Below are 26,217 nucleotides of genomic sequence, written 5' to 3' on the forward strand. Positions count from 1 at the left end.
ATCCCTGTGTTTGAACTCAGAAGATGCTCCTTGATGCCATAGATATGTGATGATTTAGCTTGTTTCTTTGTTTTACTCCAGAATAAGAGATTCAATAATTACAAAAGCAGTTCAGTGTAGTTTAACTAGTCATTCAAATGACTCTAAAATACTGCTGTGTGTGTGTGTGTGTGTGTGTGTTAGGGGCTGCATGACTTAATTTTTTAAAAGTCGACAGTCAAGTAATGAAAATCGAGTCGACTTTGACTAATTGACTAATTGTTGATGAAGAGTGTCATCTGCAGCACGGGGGCCCCCCAGGGAACGGTTCTGGCTCCGTTCCTTTTTACAATCTATACTGCAGACTTCTCCTATAACTCAAATCAGTGCTTCTTGCAGAAGTTCTCGGATGACTCTGCGATTGTGGGTCTCATCAAGGATGGGGATGACAAGGAGTACAGGAGACTGACTCAGGACTTTGTGGACTGGTGCCAGCTGAACTATCTACAGATTAATGCCAGCAAAACTAAGGAGCTGGTGATAGACTTTCGTAGGCATACGCATTCCTCGCTTCAACCACTGAGCATACAGGGCATGGACATTGAGACTGTGGACAGTTACAGGTACCTTGGGGTCCATCTGAACAATAAACTGGACTGGACTCATAATTCAGATGCCCTGTATAGAAAAGGGCAGAGTAGGCTGTACCTACTACGGAGACTGAGGTCATTTGGAGTAGTGGGCCCTCTCCTGAAGACCTTTTATGACTCTGTTGTGGCCTCGGCCATCTTTTATGGTGTGGTCTGCTGGGGCAGCAGCATCTCTGCGGGGGATAGGAAGAGGCTGAACAGACTGATCCGCAGGGCCAGTTCTGTTCTAGGATGCCCCCTGGACCCTGTGGAGGTGGTGAGTGACAGGAGAATGACAGCTAAACTGTCATCCATGTTGGATAATATCTCTCATCCCATGCAGGTAACTTTGACAGCTATGAGCAGCTCTTTTAGTGGGAGACTGCGGCACCCAAGGTGTGGGACAGAGAGATTCCGTAGGTCTTTCCTCCCCACTGCTGTCAGACTTTACAACAAATCTGTCGGTTGAAGTGTACTCTGTATTTCTAGCTGTATCTAGTATGGTTATTATTTATTACTTTTTAACCCATTCTTAAGGTATAAACTGTCTATTGTATTGATTTTATTTTATCACATTGCGGTCGGTTTTATTGTATTGTATTTTAATGTTTTTCTCCCTCTTCAGCATAACTTTTACTTTTACTTTGCTTGGCTGTAAACGAAACAAATTTCCCACTTGTGGGACTAATAAAGGTCATCTTATCTTATCTTATCTTACGTCATACACCTGAAGCGGGTGTGTGTGTGTGTGTGTGTGTGTGTGTGTGGGGGGGGGGGGGGGGGGGGGGTCGGTAGGTTCGCTGGAGTTTTTGACAATTAAAATTGCGCCCACATTTTCAAAGTTAAACACATTTCTTTTAACAACGGTAGTTTCTGCTTCAGCCCCCTCCCCCCTCCCCCCGCACAGTGGCCGCAAACTCACTGATGCGCCTGCAGCCTCTCAGAGTTCCTGCTGCTTTGTTCCTCACTTCTGATTACCTTCAATGGTGTCTGTTTGTTGCAACCACCAGGTACAAAAACTAACTTGTTTTTATTTGACAATTTTTCTGTCCTGTCTGTTTATTATCGTCCTGCATCTCCTCTCAATCCTAAAGAAAAACTGCTACCTGCCTTCATATATATTCACCTTATGCGTTACCTGTGAACTGCAGTTCTAAAAGATCTACCGACCGCAAAAACAGCGGAGTTCTCGCCGGTCGCATCAGTGAGGCAGATAATAGATTACTGATAAGTAATAAACAGGTGATGCGCCCCGATCCACAGCAGCGAAAAGCATCAGGCACAAATAAATGAATAAAAGACAGAAAACATAAAAGAAAATGAGCCGACATGAACAATCGCGTGTTAAATTAGTTTTTGAGGTGGCGACACCTGATTCGATAATGTTACTGTGGCCGTGCTCAGGACGCAGATGTCTGGAGCGCGCCAACAATCAGAGCTTTGCATGCGCAAGCTGGTTAAGGTTAGGATGGGGGTGAGGGGAAGGTTAAATTGCAAGAGGGTAAACGTCACAATTTGGTTAAATGTCCGTCTTACGGCGGGTGTCAGTACCGACGCTTTGGCACAGCGCGTTGCCTCCCGACGCACAGGAGCTCTTCACCTGCTGTCTTTTCCGAGGAGTCATTATCACGTGACAGCGACTAGTCGATGACAGGCATAAAAAGTCACTACAGAGAAGTGAAGTCGACCCCTAGTGTGTGTGTGTGTGTGTGTGTGTGTACGAGCAAATAGTGATCTGGCGTTGTGATTTTGCACTACTTAGATGTAGCCATTCTTACGCTGACAAAAATGTAACTAAGTAACTTTTACTTTGAGTACATTTTATTTATGATACTTTTTTCCTTTTACTTGAGTAAAAATTTAGGCAAGTACTTTTACTTGTACTTGAGTACAAATTTATCAAAGTATTGGTACTCATACTTAAGTAGGAAATTTTAGTACTCTTTCCACCTCTGTTAATTACCACGTTGATTTACCATGGTGAGGGGTGGGGGTACCAATTACTTTTTCCGCACAGGCTAAGCTTGCTTGGATAGTGTTGTTCCCTTTACTAAATGACCATTTAATAAACCTTAATAATAAACCATTAAAAAAGTATCATTTGTTTTTACTCAGGTTATCTTTGTCTAGTATTACACTTTTTTAAATTCATCAGAAAAACGCTTAAACGACAAAAAAAGCAAAACCGAAAGAAATCTGTAAGGAGGCAAATCCTTCCTCAACAGCTTTACGGCGGTTCGTTATGGGTAACGCTTTCAGAGCGGCTTCCAGCCACTCTCCTGCCCTCTCTTCCTGCTTGGGCTTGCTTCACTCCTTCTCTTCTTGTTACCGACCTCGGGCTGTCACAGAAATATATGAGGAACAGAGAAACTGACAGGCAAGCAGACAGGCAGACGAGCGATGTATGAGCAGATGATGAATACAGTTAGAAGAAAAAGAAAGAAGCAGGGAGAGAGGTTTCATTGTTCTATTCCAAGGAGAGCATACGTACCCAGTACGTCTGAATCAAAAGACAGAGGAAGAGGAGGAGGATGGGTGGTGGGAGAGCAGGGGGAGGATGGGTAAAGGGCAGGAAAGACAGGATGAAAAAAAAGAGAGGGTGCCAGATCAGACTCATTCAGAGCTGGTATAAAAGCTTTTTGATCAGGTACATAGATGGTGGAAGTACATCCGGTGTCTGTTTGTATTAGGGATGCACCGATACGATACTGGTTATCGGTATCGGCACCGATACAAATACCAGTATCGGTATCGGTAAAAGTTAACCGATACCAATGCAGTTGCTTGAAAATGGCTTCACTGTAACTTGTCATTTCTGTTCGCCTAATACATATTTTAGTTTTGTGATGATTTCCATTCATATATTTTACTTTTCATCTACCTCACAGTCTTTTCCTGTTGAAAGCAGAGAAGAAAATAAAATCTGTATTCCAAATCAGTGCATTTTTTTGTGTGGTAGAAGTATCGGTATTGGTAATCGGTATCGGCGAGTACTCAGACCCAAGTATCGGTATCGTACCGGTTTGGAAAAAAGTGGTATCGTTGCATCCCTAATTTGTATCGTATAAATATGTTCAGGAAGTCCTTCAGTTGGTCAAAAGAGGAGGAAATTCTGTCCTTTTAAACTGCCTCTCCTCTCTGCTGCAGGTGTCCTGCGAACACTTTAATCAGAGCAGTTGGAGCCAGGGCCTTTTTGTTTTACACCTGTTTACTCCCTTTCATCATAAACATCCAATCGTTCCAGTTAAAATTGATGTGTTTAGCTGGAATATTTTACTCCACATATTTAAAGTCACAGATACTCTCCAGAGACATTGTCCACAGTTCCACCTGGAAGACCACAAGGTGTTCCCTGGCCACAGGGATCCAGCTGTTACTGTTTACTTCTGTAAACACAGCATGCTGCAAACTGGGTCAAACCGGAGTCAGAGGGCTGCTGCATTTCTCTTCAAATGTAAACAACCACTCAGAGAACTGGATTTCAGCAAAACATCCAGCTTTAAGACCAGCAGTGTGAGCGTGGCTTTAGTGGTCTGATGTTGAGACTCTATGATGCCCAAAGGCTATAAAACAGTTTGATGCTGCCCTAAAACCCAATTTAAAGACATGTTGCTTTTATTTCTGGGGTAAATCTGAGAATTTCTAGAGAAAATTCCCCAAAACTAAAACTGAAGCTGAGTCTATCCATCTAAATGAACAGAAAGCCTTTAAAGCAATAAAGATGAAACACAGATAGTGAAAGATGTTCAGCAACAAAACACAATGAACAGAAATTGTAACTCCTATAGAAAAAAAAACCTAAACAAAACAAGGCCCTAACTTCTGTCTAGTCTCGTTTGAATAGCTTGTTCTGGTAACCATAGTAACCGTCTCACCCAGGCTTGAGCGGGTACTGGAGCGCTCAATGATGGTGTGTTTGCTGGGGTTATTGAGGACTGAACGTTTGGCCAGAGAGATGTCCGCCGTCACACGTGTGATGGATATCCTGCAACCCAGATACATAAGTAATAAAGACCAGAGCCAATTAATCACAGATCATTTAATGATGCTGAGGTCCTACCTGCCCTCAAACTTGTGTTTCAGAAAATCAAATAGTGCTTTCTGCATCATGTCTGTAACCTGGTAAGATAACAGAACCATATTATTTCCATTAAAAAAAAGAGACATTAGCCTACGATTAGCACATACTGTTCATTTTTAATTCTTACCTCATAGCCTTTCAGTGAGGGTCCAACAAGAATGATGGGTCTCATGGAGGGGACCACGTCATAGGGGGGGACATGCTCCATCTGAGCCAGGAAAGATGTAACCATGTTAGCGCTCGGCACGGCTTCACGAAGGTACACTCATGCATAAATCCCTCTAAGGGTTTCTGAGTTCATTTGTTTTATCGTGTGCGTGTGTGTGTGTGTGTGTGTGTGTGTGTGTGTGTGTCAGTGCTCAGAAGAAGACTGTGATTTTTAACTGGGAGCATTGGCCTCTATTCTGAGTCTGCAGTCTGGCATAATTAAAGTGCTCATAATTAAAGCAGACGCCGGTGTGTCAGGAGAGCTCTCGTGACCGTGCTTCTGCTCTCAACACAAACGTCATGTTTCACACTTCCCTCTTTCCCTGCTGTTGGATGGGAGTTGTCGATAAGATGTACAAACGGAATTATAGCTATATTTATATATTCAGTAGCACTGTGCTAAAGATTTAAGGAAAAGTTTCTTTTTGGAATATTTTTTTTAACAAGCCGTCATAATTTTTACAATCATTTTAAATGGCCTCGACCAGAGGTTCTCCAGACGTTACGAAGCTCTTTAAAAGATTTTGTCGTGGACATTTGCTGCTTTTCCAATCGTTGACATTGACGGTCTATTGGAAAAGTAGAAAACAGTAATGTAAAACAAGGAACCCAAGAGGCATCACTACCGTTCATCCTGATCCACCATTAGAGGGAAATGCAGCCTTCCAAACGTAGAACGGCTTTTGGCCGTGTGGCAGACCAGCTTCCTCAATGGTTGCGATGGATTAATGGAATACACTGCCATCAGAGATTCTAAAGTGTACGACTTTTAACTCATTTACATGTAGAACTAAAAAAAATGCTTCTTACAAAAACAAGAGCATACACTCGGTTAATTATTCTGTGATGAGTGTGTGTGTGAATCTGTTGGGCGTCATGTTTTTGATTTGAATTAAATGTACGTAAATGATAATGTTTTATAAATGACACGTTAACACTCCTTTTAGTTTTATGATTGAAACATCAACCTGACCAGGTGGGAATTAGCATCTTTGCTATAACCTGGTACAATACATCTTTCCTTTGTGTTTAATGTTAAACTGGACACTGTCCCTGTTTAAATAAACCTCTGCTCTGCTCTGCTCTACTCTACTCTACTCTACTCTACTCTACTCTACTCTACTCTATATAAGGAAGCACTACTCAGAGTAACTCGGAACGGTGCAGCTCAGCCTGATCACAGTTTCCACAGGCACGGTTCGGTATTTTCCCAATACTTTCCCCCCCAATTTTTAGTCCCTGCTCCATTGAGATACCTGGCAAGGCAGTCGGGTAGGCATTGTGTCTCTGGTTGCTGATTGGCTAAGGGGCGGAGCCACTGGTTGCTTTGGTGTTTTCTGCTTCAATGCCTTCAGCCATTTCCTGGTTCAGTCTGACAATAAGCGAGTGCTCCTCCCCCCACGCCCTTGAGGGGTACACTCACTTTCTGTCATGGAGCTGGCATGGAAACAAAACTACCCTCAGGTGAGCGGACTCAAACCACGCTGTACAGAGCTATTTCAGGCTGAGAAGGGCTCATAGAAAGCGAGGCGTGTCTTTAAGAAACAGGAACAAATTCATCAAAGACCTTACACTGGACCTGCACCCACCCAAGTACCTTTAGGGGTACAAAGGCTTGCCATTGGATTGGTATCCTGTCCTTGTATCCTCAGCTGTGTGAATTTGTTGATCCTCTCATTATTTGTACCTTAGAGATCCTATACTTCTGGTGGGAGCAGTCTTGTACCCGGTACATAAACCAGCTCTGCCAGAATTTTTAAACATTCCAGCTATCTATCTTCTTGTTGGACTGTTCTGGTTCTCCTATAATTATTTTCTTAATTGAGGCAACACCTTAGCCAGACTTTCATTTGTGTTCTTCCCTCATTATCGACATAAGTACTCAGACAGGACTGGAACCCTTCACTTCACTTTTGGTGAGTCACTCGGTTGGTTGGTCTACACAAGTTTAGCTTCTCACAGGCCCTTAAAAATTTTACCTCTGGGTCTGGTGTCTGAGTCTAAATTGTATGTCTTCTATACTCTTTTATTTAATTTTTATTGTGTGAGAGATTCGCTGCTCGGTACAGTATATAATCACTCAGTTAAAGGATGTGCTTGGTTTTGTTGCTAACTTGTGTGTAATTTGTCAACACTGGCCTATCCCTTAAGCTTAGGAGCGTTTTTATGTCAGAATGATCAGAAATCAGAGTTAAGTGACTTGGCTAAAATACAATGTGGGAGAATGATTAATGACTGAAAATGTTTTTTTTTTTCCCTGAGTGAAACTTGCTGAGAAAACAGCTAAAAATATAGCTGAAAAAAAACTTCAGGGAGCCTGAAGAAACACCTAGATCACCTTTTAAATGTCAAAAGAAAATCTGACTACGCTAAAGATAATAAAGAAACTTAATCCTAATAAAAATAACTGGTGTCTGAAGCCCTAAAAACACGTTTTCAATGTTCACTCAGAAAATATCAAATATCTTCAGGAGTTTTTTATTTTTGCTTAACAATAAAAAACTAAACAAAGAGTTTTTTTAAAATAACAAATAATTTAACAGAACCTAAACAGAGGCTTAAACAGAATACCCACACACAAAGACTATCTAAACAGCTCCAAAACAACTTTAAACTCATCGTTCACGCAGGAATGACTTCTGTACGATGAACATCTCGTCAGCTTTAGAAATTGTTTTAACATCATATCACATACAGCTGAGCTGGTTTCACCTCATTTGTATTCAAGCAGCCAAAAATACAATTAAAGGGAGGAAACTACGGAACATAACATGGACACATTAATGTGAAGAAAAATGATTAATGATCGTTTACTGAATTTCTTTTGATTCTTTCAATGAAGTGAAATGTAGGTGCTTTACGCTGACATCGTTAGGTCCGTTTTAGGGGGGGCTTCAGCCCCCCTAAAATAATCACAAGCCCCCCTAACATTTTGGTTTATTTTATTTTTTTCAGTTAACTTTTTTTTATTTGTTCACATCTACATGCTGAACACAATCACGACACGTGTAGTTGGTACATGAGTTTTTTAGTCTGAAACAGAAATAATAATTAATGAATATAGAACTACACCGTCGCACACAGGAAGTATCAAGAAAGAACTTCCTCCACTTCCTTAAGCCCGCAGCTTTGTTGACAAGTCAGGGGGCGGGTCGATACAGAAAAACCTATATATCGATGAGCAAACCCTGCTCAGCGCTCATGTAAGTCACTCAACATCACATTAGGGTAAGATAGCAACAGCAGCATACCGTTAACATTTCAAGGTTATAGTTCAGACGAGAGTGGAAAATGCTACCGCACCGACATGCTAATGCTAACTCCGCTAGCATGTTTACATGCCGCAAACCATAATGAAAAGCTTTGATGTCAAGTAAAATGGTCGGAAAACTCCCCTGAAGTGACATGATTAACCAGCCAGCCATTTCATTGAGTGACTTAGTGCCACCAACTTGAGAGTACAGTAATGAGTCTGCACAAACAGAACCTGCTCTGCGCTTGTGTGCAGCAGCTGCAACCCTCTCTATGGGATCAATTCTGCACATGCAAATCTCTCCCTGCTCTCCTCAACAAGTAGCCTCTCCACCAGTCAATCACAGACAGCTCTGTTTTATCCAATCAAAGCATGTCCAGGAAACACTGCTTTACAGAAAAACACCCATTTAACAGCTTATTGAACTGCTTTCTGCTGCTGGTTAGCTACCAGTCACCATCCACTGCCTGCAAAATAATTTGTTGTAATTCATGTGTCATGATTAGGGTGACCATATTTGACTTCCAGAAAAGACACATTGCCTATTCCTAAAACTGTTAAATTGCACTCTTTTCAGTTAAAAATGACTTTCAATTTCAACATATAAAGTGTTTCTTCTCTGTTTAGTTAGACATAAATGATCCCTTGATGTGTAAAAGGAAGTGAACAGTGGAAATGTCCCAGGAAAAGAGGAGGGTTAATCAACCCAATTAAATATAATTATATAAAGTCCTCTTTATCTGAAAAAAGTGCAATTTTCCTGCCAGTATTTCCTGGACATGCTTTGATTGCATAATGGAGAGCTCTCTGATTGGCTGACGGAGAGGCTACATTGCTTTGTAAATTGCAAATTGAGCAACAACAGGGAGATTTGTGCAGGCAGAGACGGAGTTGAGCATGCAGAGAGAGGGCTGCATACGACATTGTGCTCTTGCAGATTTATCACTGCACACTCCAGTTGGTGGCACAAAAATCACTCCACACTAAAAACCTGAATCAGAATCTGGCCGAATGTATATTATTGACCGTTTTTCTATATTATATATTTTTTCTATAATATATATATATATATATATATTATATTATAGGTACATATATGTATCTATAATAAACAGCCAGTTTTATATATGTCACATATATTCAAAAGCTATATCAAAACATATATTAAAACCTATATGTTTATATGAATTCTTTCCATGTGGGTTGTTAGTTGCTTAATATTTCCTATGTTTACCTATGGTAAAGAAAGGAGATATTGTACTCATCTAACTTTAACATAAATTTTGGCAGCTCGATGTGATGTTATGGAAAATGCCATCATCATGAGCAACCAAGCATAGGCTATATTAGGCTAACAGTTGTCCATATTCTGTCCCATCTATCCACCAATGGCTGTTTCAATTATTGTGAGTGAAAACTAAATGGCATAGTAGCATTTGTCTTGGCATTAGAAATTGAAAATGTTTTTCAATGTGTTGGCTAGATGGATATACGAAGATTTTTTAAGAGAGTGAGTGAGGAACAGGAGAGAGACCAGGTGGTTGATGCTGAGGAGATCTGCATGGTCAAGGTCAGTGATCTACAGAGAAAACAGGGGCGAGCGCACCGTTATGAGCATTTACCTGAGCACAAAGTTCCCAAGCAAAATTGAACAGTTTTCTATTTAGGAGTGAACAGGTAAGAGACATTGAAAAAAAAAAAAAAACTATAATTATCATCTGGCCTGCAACCTTATGTCAAGTTGTATCTGTATAGTTGACTTTCTGTATTATAAGTTCTACTACTTGCTGGATATTTTTATATATACTGTTATTTTGTCTTGTAATAGTTAATTACACACTCCTTTATTCCATATCATAGCAGTGTTATTCATATATTAAAACTGTCAACTGCACACTCATTTGGCAGAAAAAAAGTTTTACAATTATTCATTTGTTCTTTATTGTCACATTTCAGTAACATTTATAATTAAACAAGTTGTAATTAAACAAATAAATGACTACAACATTTCCCCCTGTTAAGTGCAGTAGACTGAAATGAATAGCTTTATTTGGAAATATAACATATCTAATTTTTAATGGACTTACATAAAATCTTTCTTCAACATAGACCCCACTAATGAACTGATTAAGTGTTATTATTTATAAAAAGAAGAGAGAAAATGCACAAAAGTAGGAAAGGAAAAGAAAGTGATAAAATAATAGGTTTTGTTAAATGTTCTTCAGATAATGAATTAATTGACAAAGTTTTTGCAGGGTGTGACAAAAAACGTTTGAGGTCAAGCTCCTGGGGCTAAGCCCCCCCTATATCTCAATCCTAGTGACGTCCATGGTGCTTTATATTGGTCAAAATCGTCAACACAAACAATTAGAAGCAGCAGAGTCACGTGGAAGCTGAAGATAAGCTAAACCAAGAGGCCCTCTAGTGGCTGGCTGCAGAACACATTTTCTATCTGCTTTTATGTAAACTGTTAGGATATTTTACTGACTAAAAAAATAAAACAAAATACACCTCAGATGAGTTTTCACATAGTTCTTACTATGCCAGTGCATGTTTAAATGACCCCCCCCCCCCCCAATATTTCTAGCTGGAATTTGTTACCTGATGCTGAAAAAGCACCAGTATTGTGTGAAGATGAGTTCGACTCTACTTCTGCACTTTTAAAGGAATTATTTTGAAAAAACAAAACAAGGTGGACGTGTTATTAAAGTCTATGATTAAAGCATAACATTATGACCCCTTATTGATTTCTACTCCTTTTACATGTCAGCGGTAACAGCATTCTAGCTGATCGGTGTGCTTCTTTCCTTTTATCTTTTCTAATAACAAGAGGTGGTGAAATAATGAAAACACACGGTACGTATTTAATCTTCTACTCGAGGCTTTCCTGTTTTTTTAAACTATAAAATTGCAACTGACTCATTCTGCTCAGTGGTTTTTCTACCCGATTAAAAGCTTCCATGACTAAATTTACACAAAAGCACTTGAACAGAGGACGATGAATTGCAGCGATGTAAATGTTGTCCATAACTCTTGCTCCTAAAATAACCTCATGATAGCATTTAATGAGCATGAGTCGTGCTGAGAAGCCTAAAGCAGAGATCGCAGGCTGAAACTGGGCGTTATAAATGAAAATGAAAGCGTGTCCTGATGCGTTACAGCTGCAAACAGGGTCTGGGACAAATCTGCACCTGAATCTGTGCACAAACAGCTGTGAAACAGGTGGGTGTGTGCATTGGAAATGTTTGCTTGAGTTTGAATTTGGAGGCATAAAATGCTGAGCGCACAAGCTTCAACAACCAGGATGACATGAGACAATGGAGGGTACAGAACATGAGGTTAGTAGAACAAACACTCACCGACTTTTGTTTCTGTTTAGCTGGACCACCTACAGTTCCATTCCACACAAAAGCCAAACGAGACAAAAAGAGCAGAAACACAAAAGCGTGTTTAGTTATTGACGGGTTTGGATTAGTGGAAACACGTGAGAAGAGCTGAGGTTTCAGCCATTTCAGTCAAACTCAGTTAGTGCGACGCTACTGCCAGCTGTTTCAGCTCACACACAAACATCTTACCATGAAAAGGAGCCCTCCAGGGCCAAAAGGGTTAAGTTCAGGAGCTAATGTAGGTGCAGGGGGGTTAGGTTGTGAGCAGTTAGTGAGGAAAGGAAGGGAACATTACACCTGACCACAGGTGAGAGGTCATGTTCAGGGTGGAGGAGGAGCAAGGCTGGTGAGGTAAACTGGGTGTTCCAGGCCCCTGGCGTTACCTTCTTAAAGAAGGGCAGTCGGTGGGCGTTGGCCTGGGGGGATATTACGCTGCCTGACATGCTCTTGGGGGAGCGAGGGTCACCCTGGGACTCAGGGGGCTCCTCAGCATCCAGGTCAAGTGGGTCAGCGTCAAAAGACCCTGTGGACATGTCCACGTGAGCTGGTGATGGGACGGTGGACATTTGGTGTAGAGACACAGAACAGAAGAGACAGCAGGAAGAGGTCAATTGAAAGAAAGATAAAGTAAAAACAGGAAAGCTGGAACAAGGAGGCAAGAAATGACTACCAGAAAAAACACAGGTGTTTAAAAAGGAAAACAGATCATCATGAGGAAGAACACATGGCAGGTGTGACAGCGTCGGAGGTGAAGTAGAACCGAGTGTGAACGAAACTGAACTTAAAGTGTAGTTGTGACAGAAAAGAGGAGGAGCCGCAGAACACAACGGGTCAGAAAGAACTAAATCAAGCTGGGTGATGATGGATTTCATTTAACTGATCATTAAAACAATCCTAGAAAATGACCTTTGACCCCTAGTAAAACTGCAGTAATTCACCTGGGGCAGGTGAATATCAGCATCTTAAGACCAACCAGCAGTGTTAAACAACTTTACACAGGGTCTGCAACCTGTGGCACGTCCACACCTCTGAACTGGCTCCTTGTAGCCTTGACCAAAACATTTTTCATGTAAAATGTGTAGTTGTCACGATTATTATAGATATACTGTAGATTCAGTTTGGCATCATTTTACAACCTGCATTAGTGACATAACACAGCTTAAGGTTTTACTCAAATACATTTACATAGCTTCACTTGTTTACGTGTGTATGTAACCTTCTGACAGTCAGAGCCACAGCAGATTAACGTTTCCTAACATATGTTTATGTTTATGTGCTTAGCAAACGCTTTCACCCAAAGCGACTTACATTTTTTTTTTACCTATAGGGCATGTTGTGATCTCTGGGGGGAAACTGGAGTACCCGGAGAAAACCCACGCATGCATATCAGTCAGTCAGCTGTAGCAAATGTTGGTATTTTGAACATCTTTTGGAAATTATTAAGCGACAAGTAGCAAGCTATGAAAGATCAATTGTAACCAACCCAGGTGTTAAATTTGATGCACAAATCAACATGGTGGTGCGTAACTGTTCTGCGGCGCTTAGCTCGGAGGAAGTCTGTGCTGAGCCGTGACCACCTTCATGCTTTTGTCCCGTCTAGGATTGATTACAGTAATGCTTTGTATGCCAGTCTGAGACAGAACGCAGCATCACATCTTCAGCTGGATCAGAACTCAACGGCCAGGTTTCTTATGGGCACAAGAGGCAGGGAACACATCACGCCAGTGTTGGCGGCACTTCACTGGTTGCCGGTGTCGGTACAGGATCGGCTCGAGGTCCAGCGCCCGCTGATGACGTCACATCACTGCAAATCTACTCGGCTTTCACACACACGTTTTGGAAAGACATCAGCAGTTTTGTTAATAAATTCTTGTTTGTTAACACCTGAATGTTTTCTTTATAATTGTAATTTGTTAATAAAACACCATATTATCTTTGTTTTGTAAACAATGTGAAACTGCATAAAACCAACATCAGACTGACAAAAAATAGAACAGTACTTATATGTGAAGCCATATCTGTTTGTATTAATGTGGAGTTCGTCTGTATATTTCCTTAGTTGTTATCTAAATACATTCTTTGGTTCAAAATATTGCTTGGTGTCTTTCAATAAAGTTCTTATATTTTATTTTGCCCCATTTCATCAACATCAAGAGCTTTTGAGGGTCACCGTTTATCATTTGCTTATATTTTACATTTCGTTTAGAAATTCAAACATATTTTCTCCAAAAAGTGTTGATTTTTAGACTGCAGGACTACAACTGCTAAGACTACGACCGCAAATTTGTTCTGACCAATCTAAATCATAACGTGATAACGTCACTTCCGTAAGCTTCATGTTCAGCCAATCAACTACTTTGACGTCATCGGTAGTCGAAGGACGCCGAGCCGATCCTGTACCGACACCTGTAAAGTTTAGAGTTAAGTTTAAAATTCTTACTCTTGCTCACAGGACTGTACATGGAACTGCACCCGTTCACCTGTCAGCATTAATACAAAGATACGTGCCTTCACACACACGTCGCTCAGCTGAGCGTGACATGTTGGTGGTTCCTTGTGCTAGGTGTGGATCACGAGAAGATCGTGCATTTGCTGTTTTGGCACCTATGCTCTGGAATAAACTACCAATGAATATTAGACAGGCACCATCATTGCAGGTTTTTAAGTCAAACTTGAAGACACACTATTATACTCAAGCCTTTTCAGCATTGGGATCTGCAACAATGCACTAACAAGCTTTCTTTTGAGGTTTTTATTATTATATATATATATATATATATATATATATATATATAATTTTTTTTTCCTGTTTGTATAATTTAAAATCAATATTAGGTGTTCAGCAGAGGAACATGTGAAACGGACAATAACGTTGTTTTGTTTTACAGAACTGACTGTCTTGGATTAAACAGCAGTTGTTCGTGTTCACATTTATTTCAAATGTGTATTTTGAATTGCCTTTTATAATTATTGGTGTTTTTACTTGGTTTAAGGTCCTCTGTTAGACTTTTTAATAACTGTCATTACTTTTATAATAAAGAGAAAAATATTTCAGCGCTTCTTTGTTTGTGTGGTGGCTAAAGGGTTAAAGCCTGCAATGTGTGGTCTATTTTCATTTTAATTTTATCACGTATTATTATTTATTTATGTCGAGCCAGTAGTGTGCCTTTTACAAAACAAATGCAACAAAACAAATGCAACAGAATAAAACATTAGCCTAAAAATCTAGACCATCAGTTGCTAAATCTAAATGACTTTGCTCTGCGTGTTGGTCTAGCCACGCTGCACTGGAACCTCCCCTGGGCCCGGCCAGTCTGATGGGTGGCCAATCACAGCGCTCTATCGGTCAGGTGGCTGGGATGTTAGTACAGCAGAGCAAAACAAAGATAGTGATCGCTGGTCTGAAACGGCTTCGGCACCATCTTTGGACTATTCAGATTTGGTCCTTTCTTTGAATCAAGAGCAGATAGAGGTACTTCGGTTTATTTTAAAAATCTACGTATTTGCATCTTGTGTAACAGTGTGTGGCGAACTGCTCTCTTGACCAAAATCCGGTGAGCATGTCTTGTTGTTCGTTGTGTACAGTAACAGCATGCAGAGACAGTTTAAAAGACAACTATAGATCCTGCCCCACGACTGAAAGTCATCAATGGGTCATGGCCGGACTATTTATTACATATATAGGATCGCTTGCCAGGCTAATAAAACACAGTATCTATACAAATAAGTGTAAATTTGACTTAAAACAGTTGACACAGTAAGAAAAGTTCTTAGTCATAAACGCTTGAAATAGAGTGAGGAGAAGAAAAATCTAATTAAACCTCACCCCAATGTGTCCAAGGGTTGGCTCATGTTTAGACAAAGCTTTGGTTCCATCCTCAGACAATTCCACAGTTTGACTCCACAAACCAACACTAAAAAACTTCTCCTGACAGTTCTCGCGATCATAACTTTAATGCTTTGTTATCTGAGTTGTTTGAATCATTTTATACAAATATGTGAAGAACTAAAACAATGAGTTTGACACAAGAAAGTGTCTTTCTTGTGTACACGTGTATTTTTGTTTCTTTTCTGCATGAATAAAAAGAACAAAAATGTCACAACACAATATAAACTGTAGTTCATATGAATAGATAACTGTGATCTCAGCTCAAGTTGACTTTGTGGCTCTGTATTAAATGCTGTTTTGTAGGATTTATGGTGAAAATGACATTGTTCAGCCACAAAGGTTGCAGACTCCTGGTTCAGTAGCTTTATTATTGTATTTTTGCCCCAGTTGTTTATGATTCTTATTTTTATTTCCGGTGTGTGGCTCTTTGTCATTCCAGTGATGCACACTCACACAAGCCAGACATACTTAGCAACTTTAATGAGCACGGTCCATTCTCATCTCTATTTTAGTCCCGTTCTGAGCGCTAACGGCAGACCTCCTAAGACTTCCTTCCCTTCACACAGAAACCCACTGAGATACATTCGATTAAACATCCGACATCCAACTCCTCTCTCTTAATGTCTGCACACTCAGAAGCTCAATGGATGCTCTGAGACCTCACCTGTTCCAGGTGGAGTAGGCCTGCGGGTTCCCGTGGCAACGTCCAGACTAGAACTTCCTCCAGATTTACTGTTAACGACAAAATCAGGAACTAATGATGCTAAAAGTAACACGTCATGTTGAGTGAAATTCTTTAATTAAAAAAAATATATATAAAAATTAATCCAAACCAACAAACAGAGTTTCAGATAAAGGACAGCAGGGTTCTGAAGCTGCTCAGAGGAATGATGTGACTCACAGATTTGATTCTGTCTATTTGAGGTTGTGTATCGATGCCTGGTGGAGTCATAGTGATTCATACGTGACCTGCTTGTGCTGTTGATACTACAGATCCAGATCCTCACCTGGAGCTAAGCCGGTTCTGTCTCATTCTCTGCTCCTGCATCTGACGGGTGTTCTCCAATTTGACCGGGCTGGGGATGAAGCCCACCTCACATCCCTCCTTCACCAGACGCCCGATCCACCAGTCGTTGTTGTACTTCTGCACTCAGCAAACGGCCAAAACACCAACATGTGTTTTACCATTTCCATTGTTACACATCAGTCTCAGTCTTCACTTAAACCAGGACACAGTAGTACTGATCAACACTCACATCTGGCTACTTTGTGTGGAGGTGCTACGTAACCATAGCAACAACATAAATGCTAACTTGTTGGAAGTGCAAACGTACATCTATGGTTTTCCAGATGTGAACCAAGCGATGTTGGCTGACACGTCTATCCCTCCAGGAACGGGTTTTTACAAAGATTTTATGTTTCATAATATCAAGAAACTCTTTTTTTCAATAACTGGATTGAAATCAATGTTTAGGTAGAAATCAAGAAATGATGTGACTACAGATCACTTTCATAGCCAATTAAAATCTATACAATTATATGATGTTTGACCAAAACCAAATAAGTAACATTTAATTCATAGAGGTAAACAAATGTATTTATCCTCATAAATTTCAATAATGGCGTATAAATGATGGTATTGGTATGCTATTCTAAAACATTGTTTACGTTTCAATTGGTTTGGGGGGTTGGGGTGATGCTTCTGCCTGTACCCATTTTTGAACTGTTTAAGTTGTGTGTTTACTTGTAAACCTTCAATTTTTTTATTATACATATTAAAGATAAAGATGTATCAGTATCAACAAAATCACCATACTTCTTTATTTATGACCAAATCATCAAACATTCCTGTTAATAACTACGCTTAGCTACCTTTTCTCTTTCTATTGTTAACACCAGCACATCAGCGACGGTTGTGCTGCAGTTTTTAATGAAGCTCAGAATTTAGTTATTTATAAATTCACTGAATATATGGGTTGAATATAGTTTCCTAAACTGCAGCTTTAACGTTTGGGAGAGAAGCTGCTGTCTGCACTCGTAAACATAACCTCTGTTTAAAACAACAAGATAGGGAAAGAAGAAGAATTTAATCTTCATGATGAATGACTTTGTTAAACATACATGTTTAACGAAGCAGGGCTGAGCGTCTTTTTTCTGATATATGTGTTGTTTAAAAAAACACAGCAGTCTTGTCTGGCAATGATGTGCAGGCGCTAACCCCAAAAGGTTCTTGCAAAGCCATGGAAGCCAGAAGAAGCAGAGCAGCATGAGGTAGGTACACTCTCTAGAAGACCTGCAGAAGATTTGTGGTTAGGCCTTCATTTACCTACTGCTATGTCCTCTTTTCCCAAAAACTTGGATCAACGTTTTCAGACTGCACTGCAGCGTTTGTTGCTCCGACGCCCACTCAGGGCCGGATATGGTTCAGATGAAGACGGCTGTGCAGGAAAAATGCGGCAAAACCTAAAAACCTCATTGGCCTTCCACCCACCATCGTTGCAAGCTGAAGCTCCTGACATCCTCCTCTAAACGCCATCCAGGCTGCTCTGACAGTCACAGATATGGCTCTCTGATACAAACACAACTCTGTGCTCGGGTGGAAACATGGGAGATGTTCAAACCTCTTTAATGTGCAGAAAGTCTTTGGCTTCAAAGGAGATGGCCATGCCCTGCACAGGAACATCATCACTGGGCCCCGGGTTGTAACCCACGTTTGTGCGCACAGCAAATGCCACTGGTTTGGTCTGAAGGCATGATGGCGGAAGCAGATATTAGTGTGCTGAATCTGGTGTGCCCAGAAACACATTTCAGATCAATTAGAGCATTTATTCATGTTTCATGAAAAAGCACCCAAAGAAAACAGAATAAGCTTATTAACGTGAGTTCAAACGACTACAAAGGACACTGTGAATGGTTTAAAACTTATGCACAGTGCTGGTTGTTTATGTCTGACCTTTGCCTTCTCGAGGGTGGCGAGAGCCTGTCTGTCGGCCTCCTTCCTCAGAGCCTCAGGATCCTCCTCCAGGGACACGTCTGAGTCCGACGGCCGGCTCGTGTACGAGTCTGCAGAGCCCTGAAATGTGCATTTAATTCAAAAAGATTAGTGAATTCAAAAGAGCAAAGTCTCTGCAAACAAAAAAAAAAAACTTGAGCAGTCTGACTAAAATAACTCACAAGCATGCATTCAGGTTCCACCAAATCACCCGTTTGTTCATCTTTGGTCCTTAATCCTCCCTCCTGTGCTTCAAACATGAATCCTGGACCTGAGCGTACAGTTCTACCTCTGGAAAGGTAACCTACAGAAAACATAAAGGGGCCCTTTCTGTTGCATGCAAGCTGACTCCATGTAACCTGAGGTGGAAATGATGCATAACAAGTAACTGACATTTGCTGCAGCGGCAGCGTAAATGAGCTTTTAAATCCTCATGCAAAAGCACAATGGAGTTGATGTGTGGGCGTGTCAAGTACGGACACGGACGGAGAACTGTTTATTATATCAGCGAGGATATAAAATTCTCATGAAGTGGCTAAAGTTTCCAGTACATTCCCCACTCATGCACAGTAACTCGACTCTCTCCTGCTGACCCTGATTCAGACACCCATGCCACAATAAAAAAGCTGCACGTCCTGCGAGCCTGCGGCACCAGTCAGCCCAGCGTTCAAGTGCTCAATTTATATAATAATCCCACTTTTTCTCCTGTTCTAGTTATTTTTCTGTTTTACTTTTAGTTGATGGGCTGCCAGCACGGCGCTCTGTAGGAGGCACTGACAAGAATGCGGACAGCTGAATGTGCCAGGCCGAAGAAGTGAGTCACTCGGTGTAGGCTGTTAAATAGTTGTGAGAATGCACAAAGATGGCATCAACCATATGCAATGCTGACTGAAAGTTCCCCACTCCGTGTGCAGTCAGACATCGCACGCAGGCACAAGGATAACAAACACTCCGGCATTTGTGTCAGATCTGACGCATCAGTAACAGGAACATGAAAATATTACAATCTGTTTTCAAAATTTAAAAAGTGCACCCACATCCTCTATGAATCATAGCCGAGCATGAAACGAAATGATGAAGATTTGTTTCTGAAAAGGTTCTGGCCCATTGCCGCCATCTGAAGGGGTTAATGCATTAAAGCTTTAGAATTGCTGTTATTTTCTGAAGTAAATGATTTGCATCACTAGAAACGATCTCGCAGCAACACAAACACAGAAAAGAAACTCTACGTCAAAATATGACTGTAAATGATACGTGCACAAATGTGCACACTAAACTCTGTCGTGACAAAAGCAGTCGAGATTTAGAAGAAAAAAATGGAGTAAAATTGAATTTGACACGACGTCAGGTAGTCTGCTGTGATTTCTGATAATGTTTGGGATAATATTTATAAAATGCTAAAACTTTCCTTTTAGGTTGACACATTTAATACCGGTTTCAATCTCAACATTGTGTTTATTTGATGCACACGTTAATGCCTTCGTGCACTTTTTTTTTTAGGAATCTGCAGTGGTCTCTGGTATAAATGAATGCCTTGTGAGTCGTTCACTATGGTAAAATGCTCTAGTGCTCCTATTTTAGGAAGTAAAAGTTAGCTGGAACAGAGATGAGCAGCAGCGGCACGATTTGGAGTCTTAGCAACATGACTCTACCACTGACTCTGTTTGCTTTGCAGAGCTGATGTTTTATCTCCACAAATAACACAAGCCTGAAGGAGCTTTGATGTGTGGTGGAGTTGCTAATGCTAATGGTTAGCTTTTGTTAGCCGAGTCGTGCTCTTCTGGCTCCTGAATGCTAAATCACATGCATCCCGCCCACCTTCCTCGCCACAAGCAGAGATGGATGACTCCATGTATGCAAATTTACAGTGTGATGTAGATCTGTCAGGCGTTTCAAATCCTAGTGTTTCAATCAGCAGACAATCAAGACTTGTGGGTAGAAGTCTATTTTCAAGTTCAGTTTGCATGTAATACTCACATTCATATGACCTCTCAAATTTCAAAAAGAACAAGTAAAAACTGTTTCTCTGAACCTGGCTTTCACATATGCATTGGAGACCGGAAGGGTTGTAATGACACTCTGCTGGCTACAGAGTTGTATTTCTCTACTTATCTGCCACCTTTCGATACAGCTGATCATCACATCCTGATTAGAGCAAAAGACCGGAATTACAGGATCAGCCCTAAACTTGATCCAGTCCTGCTTTCACCACAGGATTCTTGGTGTTATGCTGAACGACTGTTCATCTCCATCAGTTCCCCTTCCTTGGGGAGTCCCTCAAGGTTCCATCTTCGGGCCGTTACTGTCTTCCATTTATTTATATCCTGCCTTTGGGCGATATCTTTAGAAAGTACTAGGGGCTGCATGAAGTAAATCTTTTAAAGTCGACAGTCAAGTAATGAAAATCGAGTCGACTTTGACTAGTCATTGATGACGTCATACACCTGAATCAGCACCGGGGGGGGGGGGGGGGGGGGGGGTTTTCGCTGGAGTTTTTGACAATTAAAATTGCGCCCACATTTTCAAAGTTAAACACATCTCTTTTAACAACGGTAGTTTCTGCATTTATACTGCTCCGCTTCAGCCCTCTTCCCCCCTCCCCCTGCCCGATGGCCGCAAACTCACTGATGCGCCTGCAGCCTCTCAGACAGGGGCGGATTTAGGACTGAAGAAGATCCGGGGCTTAACACACGCACGTGCACACACGTGACACGCACTAGTCAACATCATATATATATGTCTTGTACCACATAATTTTTAATCTGAAGCTACATATTAAGCATTTTCAGGTCAGAGTATTGTTCCTGTTAGTGTTTAGTGTGAGATGATAGTAAATATTCCCTTTCTTTCCCCAACAACTTTACCTGATGAGCTAACTTTAGGCAAACCAGCAGCACAACAAATATTTTCAAATAAGACTCACAAACCCGAGTCAACACCAGTCTCATCAAAGCTGGGGTTCTGTCGCGGTACTTTTTGTCTAAAAAAACATCCTTATGTCCATCTTCACTCATGCGTTTCAGGCAGAGAGTGTAGAAGAAGCCGGCTGCTGAAGGGCTTCTTCTTCAGTGGTGGAGGCTCAGGCAGGCTGTGTACAAACTACTGCCAGCTGCTCCCTCTCTGGTGGACTTTGGTACTGCATGTTACTTCCGCGATTTAGATCCGGGGCTTTCCATGAAAGATCCGGGGCTTCAGCCCAAGTAGCCGGGCCTAACGCCGCCCCTGCCCTCAGAGTTCCTGCTGCTCTAAACATTAAAATAATTATTTCATTTTCTGTTCCTCACTTCTGATTACCTTCAATGGTGTCTGTTTGTTGCAACCACCAGGTACAAAAACTAACTTGTTTTTATTTGACTATTTTTATTTCCTGTTTATTATCTTCCTGCATCTCCTCTCCATCCTAAAGAAAAACTGCTACCTGGGTTAATATATATTCACCTCATGAGTTACCTTTGAACTGCAGTTCTAAGAGATCTACCGACCGCAAAAGCAGCGGAGTGCGCGCTGCTCGCCGGCCGCATCAGTGAATGCGCAAGCTGGTTAAGGTTAGGATGGGGGTGAGGGGAAGGTTAAATTGCAAGAGGGTAAAGGTCACAAATTGGTTAAATGTCCGTTTTACGGTGGGTGTCAGTACCAACGCTCTGGCACAGCGCGTTGCCTCCTGATGCGCAGGGGCTCATCACCTGCTGTCTTTTCTGAGGACTGCATCTTGTCGGTCATTATCACGTGACAGCGACTAGTCATTCTTCATCTTACTCTTCAGATCGCTAAGTGTTTGTGGATATCAAACTGAGTGATATTCTCCCTCTCCTCAATGATTTTATGACTTTATGTTTTATTTTGTTTTGATCTATGTGAAGCACTTTGTGATTCTATGTCTGTGATAAGTGCTATAAAAATAAAATTTACTTACTTACCTCAAGTCACATCTCAGGTAAACTCTGCAGTGAAATCCTGCTTTTTCCAGCTTTGATAGATTTCTAAACTTAAGTCTGTGCACGCCAGCTTGAATCAGTCGTCAATGCCTTTATTAAATGCCAGCTGGATTACTCAAACTCATGTCTTTACAGGATCAGTAAAGCATCTCTCTCACGCCTTCAGCTTGTTTAGAACATGGCGGCATGATTCTCGACTAGTTCTGGACTAGAACCAATAGACAGGAACATATTACCCTATCACCTTTTCTTACACTTTATTTATTGCTTGCCTATTCCTTTTAGGATCTATTTTAAGATGATCCTGTTTTGTTTTTAAATCTCTAAAGGGCCTTGCCCAGACATGTCTGGCTGAGCTCCATCACCAATATCAACCCTCGTATGCCCCGAAGCTCTGGAAACCACTTCCCCTCTAGGTTAGATAGGACGTCCTCCCTTGGCATTTTTAAACACATTATTTTTCTCAGGCTTTTAATCCATAACTGTGTTTTGGAACACCCTCTTTTATTTTATTCCTTCCTTTTTTCTAGTAGAATGCCTTTTTCATTTACTTACTTTATGCCCTTGTGCCTATTTTGAATACCATATGTCATTGGTGGTATTTTATCTAACTGTTTTAACCTGTGTCTGTTTTCTTACTTTTATCTATCTCTTTGCTAATGTTTAGCACTGAGGTCAGTTGTAATGCGGTGTTGAAAGTGCTATATAAATAAAAATGACCACAGCAGCATCACAGGTGTCCCTTCTCCCTAATACAGTAGAATAGAGTCTAAATACCCGTAATTGTCCTTTAGAATATTGTTTCGTAGCTGAACATTCACTGTCCAAGTCGTCACAATCAAAAACCTATTAATGGGGAAATTATTTTAACACAAATAATATTCAGGACTCAAGTCCAGAGCTCATAAGAAATCAGATGAAAAGCTGTCATGGATGAAGCATCTTTGTCTGTACCCGTGTTTTACTCATGTGTCTGTGCTTGATTTGAAATGAAACAACACTGATGTTGATTCTGGCTCTGGCACCTGTTGCACCGAGGCTCGCTGTGACTTGGCAACGGCAAAATGAATGTAGAGACACTCCCTGTTACCGAGGTGACCGCGGTCTACTCATCGCATCCTCGGGCATCCACAATCTATCCCCACTTCCTGTTTCATTTACTCAAACAGTCAAAGCGGCGCGCCAGCTTCTGACTTAAGTAGGAGGAACGGCGCTGTGAGTGTCACGCAGCATGTAATGAGGACGATAACCGCAGCCTCCACTAAGAGGCTCTGAGTCACCCTGTAAAGACCACAGGTGCATCCCAGTAGGGAGCTCAGACTGAGAAAAGGATGATAGGAAACCCACCGGGACACTTTTAGAGAAGGAAATGAATATAACCTGAAACAACATCAGAATCAGTTCATGTCAGTGATGCAGAAATAACCAATGAGGAGGAAGAAAGAGGGCCAGATCTGGGTTTCTGCCCTCTTGAGTCGTTCATTTATTTGATTAAAATCACACACAACCAGGAAAAAGTAACCAAGGGTGATAAAAAAGTCAATACTTGGTGAATGAGGAGAAAAAAGACAGTAGTAGTAGTCTGAAAGGTCGTTTCCCATGAAACACATCAGGAGAACCTCTTAGAGTGAATAATGATCAACCCCTTTTCAGTTCTTCTCTGATGTCATTAAGTTGTGTCTCTAATTTAGCTGCTTGCTTCACTTCACATACAGTTCCAGATCAAAATAGCTACAGGTCAGCTGATGGCTGAGCTGCACTCCAATTGGCCGAGCTACAGCAGAGACCCCAGCAGTGTCATAGTAACCGTCGCTGCAGCTGGTTACAGCCAGGCAGCCAGTGAGGGCTGCGAGGGGAGCAGGGATACAAGAATCGATTGTAAATACACAAAAGGAAATAATCCACGGGGAAGCTGCATGAAAGCATTTCAACAGGTGATCGATAAAACATTTTCCTCACACTGTGTGAGCTACAGCTGTGAGGCAACACAGATCTGAGTGGCAACAGTTGCATCCAACAAGACATTATGGCATCATGGTGATTTTAATGGGGAATGTTAAAACTTATACAATTAATACTGTAAAGCAGAATTTTTTCTGTATAACATTCACTCAGAATTAGAAGGCTAATCAAGGACATTTTCTCCTTTTTGTAACCACTGTAATGAATATTTGCACCTTGTTAGAATCAAAAGTCAGCTGAAACATTTCTGAAGAAATAATGATGGGTGAACCCCAAATCCCTAATTAAATTGTTAAAAGAAGTTTAAAGGAAATTAGAATGAAGACAACGTTAAACCAGCTGCCTCTGGGTCATTGGGGTCACCATGGAAACCTGAAGTGGCTCACGATGGTGACCACACACCTGTGTATCTCATGCCCTGACCGTAAACTACGAGTCAGACAGGATAGAGAATTAACAGTACACCTAAAACAAACAGCAGATGTATGAGAACTAGGAGTCAGATTAGGGCTGGGCAATATATTGATATTTTTTTAAATGTCGATATAATTTCTAACAAGAAACAAAATGACTTTATATCGATATAACTGGTCAAGCCGCTAGTGCTAACAGCTAGCTTGCCCTGTCATTACATGTGTTCTCACACATCTGCTCGATCAGGAAACCTGTGGGTTAATGCTTTGCGTTGAACTTTGATTCACGATTCAAGATCTATAATGATTCATGTTCCTCATATTCTGCCTGTCATGTTGGTTGCCCTTCCTGCACAAATCAGCATCATCTAGTTCACCTGAGTTCTGCCTGATTACTTGGAGCACACCTGTTCTTTCCTCTATTTAAACCCTCAGTGATCTCTGCTTCTCTGCCAGATTGTCTGTAGCCTTTTGTCTCAGCATTCCAGCAATTCATCGTTCTGATCTACCAAGCCCTGCACCACGTTCACGTTCCTGGATTGTCTCTGCCTAGCCCTGAAAGGGTTTGACTGCTTCTCTGACCTCTGGACTCCGACCCCGTTTTGAACCATGGCTTCTGATCCTAGTCTGCTCCTCCTGTTAAGTATGCCTGCTTCTGCCTCTCTGTTGATTATCTTTGCCTGTTTCTGAACCCTGCCTATGGACTGAGTATTTGTGGATAATAACATTTGTCTGTGTCACAGAAGAAGAGACATATTCACAGAAAGAAGAGGAGGGAGAGTTTTCTGTCTAAGAAACATCCTGGGAACTCTCCAATCCAAACCAACGTTTCCCCCGTCTCTGCCTCTGCCACATTTTCCCTCTACACTAACCCCTCCAACAGTACTTAGCTGCAGAGACCCAGCTCATGCCCAAACCCTTACTCTTTTAATAAAGTATCTTTTTATATATTTAACTTCTATGTGTGGCTGAATTCCGGGTCTCCAGAAAACCCTTTACCGAACAATCTGGCCGGTATGGACACGTCACCCCCTCAGGAATGGCAAACAAAGGTTGAAGCGGCAATAACTAAACTCGAGGCCAACATGCAGCAAATGTTGACCATGTTGGGCGATTCTTCATCTGTTACCACACCTAAGACTTCAACTTCTACTGCAGCCCCCCAACGCCACATCTCACCCCTCAGGGAGCCACGCCTGACCCTTCCTGAAGTGTTTAAGGGTGAGCAAGGCCAGTGCAGATCATTTATCACCCAATGTGAAATACATTTTGAATTGCAACCCTCCTGTTTTCCAACTGAATGTGCCAAGGTTGCCTTTGTTATTTCTTTACTGTCTGACAAAGCCAAGAAATGGGGGATGGCAGAGTGGCAGAGGAACTCACTGATCTGTAATTGTTTCAAGGATTTTGCCGCAGAACTCATCAGAGTTTTTGATCCTGTTCTACCCGGGAGGGAGGCGGCCCGAGGCCTGTTGTCTTTGAAGCAAGGCA

General features: G+C 41.3%; 1 protein-coding gene and 1 long non-coding RNA gene across 6 annotated transcripts in view; one reads left to right on the forward strand and one right to left on the reverse strand.

Moving 5' to 3' along the window:
• cacnb1 (calcium channel, voltage-dependent, beta 1 subunit) overlaps positions 1–26,217 on the reverse strand; it is a 67,000-nt gene that overhangs the window by 5,647 nt on the left and 35,136 nt on the right. For 2 of the 5 annotated variants that reach the window (XM_054740252.2, XM_054740255.2), the window contains 8 exons: positions 18,378–18,497; positions 18,046–18,168; positions 16,432–16,568; positions 16,089–16,156; positions 11,919–12,079; positions 4,817–4,897; positions 4,669–4,727; positions 4,484–4,593 (listed from right to left, as the gene is read on the reverse strand). In XM_054740252.2, the coding sequence (XP_054596227.1) occupies positions 4,484–4,593; positions 4,669–4,727; positions 4,817–4,897; positions 11,919–12,079; positions 16,089–16,156; positions 16,432–16,568; positions 18,046–18,168; positions 18,378–18,497 (859 nt within the window). Of the gene's footprint in view, positions 1–3,099; positions 3,109–4,483; positions 4,594–4,668; positions 4,728–4,816; positions 4,898–11,508; positions 11,538–11,918; positions 12,080–16,088; positions 16,157–16,431; positions 16,569–18,045; positions 18,169–18,377; positions 18,498–18,598; positions 18,721–26,217 lie in introns of all 5 variants that reach the window. The other 3 variants (XM_070551431.1, XM_070551432.1, XM_054740254.2) reach the window with 3 other exon arrangements.
• On the forward strand, positions 7,990–17,231 carry LOC129163287 (uncharacterized). The gene is made up of 3 exons (XR_008563147.2): positions 7,990–8,099; positions 9,633–9,719; positions 16,418–17,231. It is a non-coding gene; the product is annotated as an uncharacterized lncRNA (long non-coding RNA).

Source organism: Nothobranchius furzeri, chromosome 5, assembly GCF_043380555.1.
Source record: "Nothobranchius furzeri strain GRZ-AD chromosome 5, NfurGRZ-RIMD1, whole genome shotgun sequence".
Taxonomy (NCBI): domain Eukaryota; kingdom Metazoa; phylum Chordata; class Actinopteri; order Cyprinodontiformes; family Nothobranchiidae; genus Nothobranchius; species Nothobranchius furzeri.